The 9652-nt window shown below is 39.0% G+C and overlaps 1 protein-coding gene across 1 annotated transcript; it reads right to left on the bottom strand.

Annotated features, from left to right (window-relative positions):
* Nucleotides 1-1188: 1188 nt before the first annotated feature.
* Nucleotides 1189-3571, bottom strand: LOC115735417 (omega-hydroxypalmitate O-feruloyl transferase-like). The gene is made up of 3 exons (XM_048284341.1): nucleotides 3134-3571; nucleotides 2023-2309; nucleotides 1189-1872 (listed from the first exon to the last, which is right to left on the bottom strand). The coding sequence occupies exons 1-3, from the start codon at nucleotides 3569-3571 to the stop codon at nucleotides 1230-1232; spliced, it is 1368 nt and encodes a 455-aa protein (XP_048140298.1). The 3' UTR covers nucleotides 1189-1229.
* Between the last annotated feature and the right edge of the window lie 6081 nt (nucleotides 3572-9652).

The raw sequence follows: 9652 nt of genomic DNA, 5'->3' as shown, positions 1-9652 counted from the left end.
GATCATCAATCAAGTTGTTGATTTCATTGTTACTTGGCTCAGGTTATCGGTCAACAAGATAAAACCGGGAGCTTTGGATCAATTGACGATTCTCCAATCTAATTCAGATTGAACCCATTTGTTAGTCATACAAGCAAAGCCGATTTCTGTTGCAATTTAATTATGTGGATTCAAGGATGAAGATTGCCAAATATGCGATAGAGTTGTCGATTTACAAGACTTATTGCTGATTTCGAGACTCCCTATGGACAACCAAATTACCGGAGGCTATTTTGATTGATTTCTACCACTGTTTGATGACCATTTAAGGTGTCTTTTGGGCTGCTTAGGCTGGTGCACAAATTTAGAGTCTCTTCAAGCTTCAATGCATCTAGTTTAACGCATTTGGTTATTGAGTATCTCAATTCACAACTTTTTAGGAGTCTTTCCTATGCTGCTTTTAAGAGCCATAATTAGGTGAAATCCCCAAGAGTCTATTCAGTTTTGATAATTTGAAGAATCTTTTCTTTTGTTTAGCATTATCTCAAAAAATAGAAATGTAATCTGCATCATGAGGCAGATGATTTTGATGAATGGGAACTTATGCGATTTGTCTCTATGTGAGCAAATATCTTTGGAGAGTTTATAACTCTTATTTTGGTTTCTTTATTCTTAGAAAGCGGATTACTCTTTGGTGGTGAGCCAAAAAGTAATTTATCCTCATCCGATAATTCGTTCTTTAGGCCCTGGTGGTGAGCTTCTCTTATCCCGAAGTTCTATATCTTTGGCAGGTGATTCGTCCTTCAAGCCTTGGTGGTGAACTTTGTCTCTCCCGATCATTATCATTTGTTGGTGGTGCGTCCTTTATGCCTTGGTGGTGATCATAATCTATTTTGTATTTGCATTCATCTATCGACACCCTCAAAATATCACTGGCCCGGCCCGCAACCGCATCAGTAATGGTGATGCAGAGGCCACGGTTGAATAAGTAGAGAGAGGAAAAGAGGGAGAAGGGATGGTCTGATTCTGGTTATTTCCTTTACCATGTCTTATTCTTGGTGATGTGCTTTAGAGTTGCATGTGACTAAACTTCAAGGAATGTAACCCCCCAAACAAGAGAAAATAAGAGTTGCTTGAAACGAAAGAAAATGCAACAAAAAGATTGCGACTTATTTTGGGCTTTTTGACGAACTCTATTTATCTCTTGTTAAAAGCATTTGATATGCCGGACGTGGCATGTCGAGCATTTATCACTCAAGTTGGACCAGCTTCTCGAAAGTGTCCATGGCCGAAAGTGGCAAGCCCAGCACCACAACAATGCCCTTCCTCTCCCTCCCATCCGCCATGAATAGACAACCAGTCGGCAGGTCACCGGTGCCGAAAGTCCTTGGCTTTCCCCATCCAAAATCCGTGGAGCCATAATCAAACCTTTGCCACGAAACCAACACGAGAGAGGTCAATGAGAGGAGGTTGAATTGATGCACGTCCAAGGAGTCTATCCATGACCGCACGTAGTCCTCGTTCACCCTCTCGATTGCCTCCCGTATTCTCCCTGCTGTGAAAGAGAATGGCTCATCGATCAACTCTCCCACGGTGCAGAGACAGCAAGCTTCGACCACAGCATTCCCGATGTATCTGGGCATTGGTGGTTTCATCATAGACCGGAAATCAACAGGAAAAAGAAGCTTCGACAGTTGGTGCGGTTTCATCTTGAGTGCCATAGTTCGAGCCCGCCACACTCGAGCTGCAAGAGCTACGAAGCTGGAGCAGCTGCTTATGCTCTGTTGTTCACATTGAATCGTGAAATTATTGTGAGTGATAAAACAATGAGTGATGGGGATCGATGTAATTTTACTCATTGCAACACAATCCCCAACGTTTGGTATGTTGTATCTTCATAATGTGGTTATGAAGTGCCACCACTCCATTACCACCAAGACAAAATTTAGCTGACAACAGAGGATCACATTTATATGAGCAGTAAAGACGAACGCAACATCTACCTGTCCATCGGTTGTTGCCATTTTTTTTAGGGTTGCCAACTTCGCGTTGTCGAAGTGGAAAGATTTCCACACAATCTGCTCTTTCTCGTATAATGCCTTCAAGTCTGATACATCACTAATCTGAACAAAGCTGTCGGAAGTACCGGTGATTTGAGGAGGAACCCTTGATGTCAGAACGGTTCTATCATGACAGGGGATGATGGATAAAGGTCTACCTCTTGCTATTTCAGCCCATGAGTTCATAAAATTCATTACGGAGGTACCATCAAACATGCAATGATTAAATGCGATCCCCACAGTGAAACCTCCACATCTAAACTTTGTTACCTGTTTAATTTGTCACCAAAGTTAGTAGTACCTTAAAATAAAATGCAACTAATGCAATGTACTTGGATAAAATCTTGCATGGCGGTTTTCCATGAATTTTGTGCATATACCTTGCGTCGGTTTAGAACATTGTATCTGATCGGCCGCATGTTAAATCTTTTGGGACCCAAGGAATTCAACAATGGTAGCGAGAGATGGACCCAAAGTAGATGAACCTAGTTTATAAAATACTGTCTTAATTTCTTATTGAAAGGACCCTAGCAAGATGCGGCTAATGAGATTTCTTAAGTGAAGGATCAAATCCGTGGGTATTTTAATGGTAATAAGTCGATATTGATTGTTATTATCTATGACAACTCGTAACATCCATAGGGAATTACAAACTAGTCTTTAAGACTTGAATGTTATCATAGTATAAAGAAAATCACAGGAATTTTTATCATGATTGTAGATAAATTGCTGTTTATTATTTTACCAAACTTACCCCGTTGAGAAAAAACTAGTTTATACTTCATTTTTGTATGTAAAAAATTAGCTAACTGCAATAATGAGCAACTTATTGCAAAAGTTGACAAGTCAAAGTTTCTATTGGTTACAGAAAGCTGTCTTGGTCATAGAAAGTCATATTGAGAATACTTGTTATAAGTAAGTCGACCGTTACTTTTGCTATAAAAAATTAAAATTCATCAACCTAACAATCTATCTTTTCTTACGCTGTCACCAACTTCATCTACCAAAACATTGACGAGAAAACCGAACAAAATAGAATTGAAAAGAAAAGTGTCGGCCATCAGCGGAAGAGGAAGAAAGAATTTGCTCCTAACCTGTGCTGTTAAAAGGGGTGCAACTTCTACCGTATTTTCAGTAGCATCTCCATAAACAAGCTTTTGCAAAACATTACGATCGAGGAATTTCATGTCACCTAGGTCTTCGATGTCGCAATTCGCCGATGCCTCCACAAATGGCACTCCTAACTTCTTCTCGCAATCAACGGTCAACTTCCCTTGCGAGTTTCTAGCTAACCTCCCCGCCAGCGGATAGTAATGAACCAAGACTTGGCACAAAGCTTTCTTAATCACGTCTACCGTATCAGCGTCGCTCCTGTCGAAAGAATAAACCATCGGCAGGTAAAAAACCGACGCTTGGTCGATGTTGCTTAAGAAAAGAGAGCCCCCAGGCGTTTCTTGTTCTGGCAAGACGGCAACAGAGACGGATCTTTCCACTATGGGGGCATTGATCGCCACGGTATGGAAGGCCTCCATCGGAGAAGTCCGAAGCTCTCTATCCTGCTCTCTTGCTGAGAAAAATGGTGGGTTGGAAAGTTCAAAAAGATCGTTAGGTGGAGGAAGGGGATCCCATGCGAATTAATAAGGACGTCATTAACACCATGTGCAAGCAAACTGGAATCGAAGAAAACTCACAAACAGATGTATGAAAAGAAGAGAGAGTACGGAAGTCTCCTTGGAGGTGCAAAACTTGATTTTTTTTTTTTTTTTGGGTCGTACGCAAAACTTGATTTACGAATTAGACAAGCAAGTAATGAAGTGAGAAAGCCAATGATCGACCAACTTCCTCAAACCTCCCTAGTCCCTTTCCCAACTTCCTCAAACCTACTTCCCTTCCTCGATTGGCATTATTACCTTCCTCATGAACCATGGCAGGCATCGTAATCCTGGTACATCGTCCTACCAAGTGGACCACATCAAAGACGACATGCACAAAATGGCTAGGGGGACGATATGTTTTTGAAGAATTTGAAAATGACATTAATAAGGGCCACAAGCAAGCGACATGAAGACTCGAACACGGCGTCTGTTCCATTCACGGCAGAAAATTTAGCCGGGAAGTTTAAGCGATCCGGGTAAAGGAAGACTATGCCTACAAGTTCCATTAATAAACCTCGTATGCAAGTAAAATGGGATAAAGCATCCTTAATGCTTACTCCTCAGTAACACAGACTTCTACCTGTCTTGTCAGAAGCAAGAATACTACGAAAAGGTTTAGAGAGAGAGAGAGATTAGAGAGGAACGTACCCTTAAATCGGATTTTGAAAAGATACCATTCCCACGGGCCGTATAAATAGACATAGTTTCTATTTATGGTGTTCTAATATGAAAGTTCAATAATATAATTCCCCAAAGTGTACGATCAATGGGATTGGCTTCTTGGAAGTTGCAAGGCTTGTGATGACAATAGTGATTGTACAATAATTCATAATATGTCTTGTAGGTGCAAATTAAAATGGAAGTATCTTCAATAACAATTTTGATGCCGGGAGAAAACATAGAAAAGTACGAGGTAATACAAGTGAGGAACTAAGGGATAGAATACTCGTCACCAGTGGGAATCCACCCAAAGGATAAGAGTAGAAACAAGAACTCCTTCTTGTTAACAAGCCAAAGGCTCAAATAAGTTTATCATTCAACAAGTCTGCTGTTCTTATTCATCGAAATGCCCTTATATAGGCGAGCATGGAACAACCCTCCAAGCTTGAGTAAATGAGGCTCTTCAAAAGACTCTTGAAAAATAGAAAACACAATTGAAGTCTAGGAACTATAACTTGACTCTTAGGAAAGACGCGATACAATTTAATAAGACTTGAAAATCTAAAGATTACTCAACTACTCTTGAAAAGATAAGAAATTATTAATGCCCTTTGACGCCTTCAAGGAATGCTCCGGCATCAAATTTTCTTCGTATGATAACATATATCAGTAGAAGACAAAAATGAGTATCTTCAATGTCAGCCGCCATCGGTAGATGACAAAAATGAGTATAATCGTCTATCTCTCAATATTAGAATTGAGCACAAGTCGCTAGCCTTTAATTTTAAAAAGAATAGAGCATATACCGCCGGTGTAGCGAAAATATTTTATGAACGGCTCTATCTCTTAGGCTTCAGCGTATAATCGCAACGAAGTAAAGTGCAAAAGTGAGAAAGAGACATCGATACATAAGATTTTATCCTAGTTCACCCTTAAATTAGGGCTACATCCAACAGAGGATTTCACTATAATTAACACCTTACGCTTCTCATTACATTCCTCAATTACAAAAAAAAAAAAAGTATATATAATAGCAGTTATTCATGAGCCCAAGCCCAAACTATTAAAGGGACTTATATCTTAAAAGCCTTTTGGTATCCAGAGGGCTCTGCCCCCCTCAAGACCCCGTCGAGTGGAGCTTCCCTGGATCCTCGCCCCCTTAGTGTGGAGCGAGATCCACGTATTTTCCTATCGTTTGGGAGTATGAACCACACCCCAATACTATCTACCCTTAATTTGAAGAATTTAACAATCCACTCTATCAAATCAACGGTGTATAAGACCGCTTGCGTATATATATATTTTTTTTCCACTAGCATATTTGGTAATTTGCAAGTGGTCTTATTATTTGGTATGTGAGAGAGATCATTAATCGTTTGCAAATGGTATTATTCTTTGGTGTTTGAGATATATATATCAGCAAAACCGACTAAACTAAACTACAAAATTGACACCAAAACTAACATGTAAGTGAAGAGCCCGAATGGTCTGACCAAGGTGATGAGAAAAATCGAGATGGCCTTCAAGAGAATAGTCTATTCAAATTGGACGCTTTGTTGGACTACAATAAGGAAGTGATAAGATATTTGTCGGCCATCCTCTCTATAAAAACACCAACTCCTACCTGTAATAGTTTCTTATCTTAGCCCAACCTGTATTGTTTTTTTTTTTTTTTGGGGAAATGGATCCCCTAACATTGCCAACAAAAGGAATATATATACACACACCCTCTAGAGAGAGAGAGAGAGTCCCATCATGTAATTTGTGGTATGGCTTATGTCTCCTCTGCCTTCTGTCTTTAACGTTTGTCTCGGGGGTTTGGCTTCAATGCATGCTTTGACGTGTTTAAATTCTTCGAAGCTCGAGATTAGATGAGACCAGTATTTCCCTGTCCAGTGTGCAACTTCCCTGAATGCAACGACAGAGCGAGCATGTCAGGGGCAGGCCGATGAGTTAATTAACGACGGGTTGATGTGCATTTCGGATTATGAACTATAGAGTACCTGTCAGAAAACAATTGGGAAGAATATAAAACGAATTTGATGCTTGAAAACACCGTTTTTAAGCAATTATTTGCCCTCACAAAGTTGCTAATGGTTGTTGACACCAGAAATAATTTGTCCATTGACGCACGTGCCTAAAGCATGAGGGAAAGAGCACCTGTGTGGCATGTGAGGACTCTACAGTAGTCGATCAATGGGAGAATTTTAGGAAGCTTATCGATACTACCACCGATCAATGCCACGTGTCCCGACCAGTTACACACGACGAAGGCGATGAAATAGCCATGAATGTTGGTACCGATAATAGAAGATGCCGCCAAGGGTTTGAAGTAATTTTCAAGAGGTGCGCCAGAATAGATAAAACTGCCATTATTTGAATATGCGGTGGGAGAACAGTTATCGACAATTGCTCGAGCTTTTGTAGCCTCCTAGAGACACAGTCTGAAGGTTCTGAAAGAGTGGACAATGTGGGCACGATTTTCCAAGGCCAAAGGAGAAGAAAGCCGAACCAATGCAAGTAAGTTAAAACTGTCGACAGTTACATGGGGCATCACACAAACCTAAATAACTGCTTGAAGACTAAGTCAAATGAGCTCATGCAAAATGATGAACATGGAGATAACCGACAAGGAAGTACTAAAAGTTACGACCATCATATAGTAGTCATTGACTCAATCATTGTAAATACCATCGGGCATCCAGCATTTACTCCCCCTTCCCCCCCTCTTGAACAAATGAACATAATTACCTTTATCTTTACTTTCCGTGTTGTATTTTATTTTCTTTAACTATAGTTTTCATATTCTCGTCGTCAAGTTAAACTCCAGCATTTGTCTTTATTTTAGATACTTTATCGTCGAGCCAAATTCCGGTGTGGTATCAAAGCCTATTCAGGCACAGTAGTCGAGTCAAACTCCGATAAAGTTTGAGTACATGAGTCTTGAGTATGTTGATTAATTCTTTTGGTAGGGATTGTGCTCTCTAAACCATTTCGTTGAGTCAAACTCCAATTTGGTCTACATTTGTGTAATTTCTTACCGTCATCGGTGTATCAGTTCTTAACATTGTACTATTTAAGCCCTTCTATCGAGTCAAACTCCGGTTTGATTCCCCGTTAGTCTAATTTTGTTGAAATTTTTACATAATCTACAAATCACTCATTTTTGGAATCCCCACAAGACCCTTTTCTATATTTAAAAGCCAAAGAACGAATTTTGGTGAAAGATATTTTGTCGCGGAGAACTTCCGGCGAGACATTGCTGTAAAATTCGTTATTTTTCATTCATCCGCTCGCGGATACAATAGGATCTAGTCCACATGGCCCATGGTCTTCAATTGTAAGGCTAGAAGCCTTTCATTTGTAACTTGGTCCACACACTCACTATCTTTTCGATATGGGTCACAGCATCTCTCTGCTTGTTTTGTAAACAAACTACCAACAAACTGTGTCTACCCATTGGTTGGTGTTTTGCAAAATACAAGTGACTATTGATTAGAGATAAGGTCACATCAGGATAAGTAATCTAATCCAACATTATAGACTGTGAACAATAAAGCCAAATTGAAGCCGAAGGATAAGGCAAATTGCAGAATAACACGCAAGGGGGTGAAATATGAGATGTGAAGTGGCGCAATAATTAAAATGCAATGTTTCAATTATAAAAATAAAGAATTTTCCTTTACCAGCAATCATAAGACGAAATATTTATAGTTGAATACAGATATATACCGCGTGTGAAATCAGTTGCCAAATCAAAATAAATATTCAATCACAATTGCAACCTATGTTACCATTGCCATGTTTCTCTATAATTTAACGACAAGCACGACTAATTTTCTTACAATAACAACGTTAATAAATTGTTCTCACCCGCACAATAAATGTGTATAAACTGTTGGGGTGTAGTTCATACTTCCCATCGATAGGAGAGCATGGAGGTCCCACTCCCCGGTGAGTGGGTTTGGGTTCGAGGGTAGCTGCGTCTGAGATCGTAGGGACAGCGCCCCCGAGCAGCTAAAGGGCTTTTATAGTTTAAGCTCATATTTTTTTTGTTGATAGTTTGGACTTAGGCCTAGCTACTGCTTATATTATCTTTCTCTCTTATAATTGAGAGATCAAACGAGAGATGAGAGGTGCTAATTATAGTGGAATCATCTGTTGGACGTAGCGCTAGGTGAACTAGGATAAAACCTTATGTCTTGATTTCTCTTTCTTGCTTTTATACTTCATTTCGTTGTGATTGTGCGTCCTATCCTAACATAAACATGATGACTAATCTATTAGCTAGCGCAAAGAAATTTGAAGCTCATAATCAACTTGCTAGTATAGTTTAGAGGACTTTAACAAGTCAATAAATAAAAGGTTTATGCAATTGAGTGCAATGGTATCTAAATAACCTTGAAATTATTAGTTTTTCTTACTTCCAATGGTTAAAAATTTAGGGGATAAATGCATCGAAAATCCTAAAACTTATCACGAAAGTACAATTGAGTCCTAAAATTTTCAAAAAGTGAAATTAAGTCTTAAAAATTGTCAAATTGGTTCAATCAAGTCCTTGTATTAACTTCGTCTAATTTGGAAAATAGAAAATACTAACACGATTTTTTTGCTATCCTACGTGGCACTAATGTAGCTAAAATCCTAAATCGCGGCGACTCCGATTTCGAGACCCAATCGAAATCGAACGACATTTCGGGAATGGTCCAAAATTCGTCCCTTAATTCCTTACAATCCAAAATTTTACCAACTGAAATTCAATAATAACTCTTCCTTTTAATGAATTCGGGCAAATTACGGACTACGAATTTCCAGGGCGTCACAATTCATGTACTAAGTTGAACATGTTCCAAAAGTTCAAGAACGACATTGAACAAGTTGAAAGTTCAAGGATCACATTACACATTGGACTAAATTTCATAGACCACATTGATCAAATTAAAAGTTTAGAAATCACATTGCACATTAGGCCAAAGTTCAAGGACCATTGGTGTGCTTTTCCCCAAAATTTTCAAGTTTTTTTTTTTTTTGGAAGAATTTGTGACCCTGAACAAATCATTACTCTCATGGTGGATTAAGGCTTTTTATGCTAGCCGAACTCGTCTCAGAAAAATTATTCAAAAAGTTCTAAACATATTGCATTTTTATTAATTCAATCCTCAACTTTTTAATATTGCGGATTGGAGAAATATGAAAAGGCAAATATCGTTGTGATTGATCTTACACAAGGTTTTAACCGAAAAAGAAAAAAGAAAAAGATCTTACACAAGGACAAGGAAGAAATATGAAAAGGCAATA

The sequence above is a fragment of the Rhodamnia argentea genome, chromosome 8 (genome assembly GCF_020921035.1).
Source record: "Rhodamnia argentea isolate NSW1041297 chromosome 8, ASM2092103v1, whole genome shotgun sequence".
NCBI classification, from domain to species: domain Eukaryota; kingdom Viridiplantae; phylum Streptophyta; class Magnoliopsida; order Myrtales; family Myrtaceae; genus Rhodamnia; species Rhodamnia argentea.
The sequence above is the reverse complement of the archived record's forward strand: the minus strand, read 5'-3'. Positions and strand labels throughout refer to the sequence as shown.

Coding starts and splice junctions, on each gene's coding strand:
- LOC115735417 (XM_048284341.1), bottom strand. CDS start 3,571: ATGGAGGCCTTCCATACCGTGGCGATCAATGCCCCCATAGTGGAAAGA. Junction 2,310..3,133: donor CACCCCTTTTAACAGCACAG/GTTAGGAGCAAA, acceptor CAAATTAAACAG/GTAACAAAGTTTAGATGTGG. Junction 1,873..2,022: donor TTCCACTTCGACAACGCGAA/GTTGGCAACCCT, acceptor CACATTATGAAG/ATACAACATACCAAACGTTG.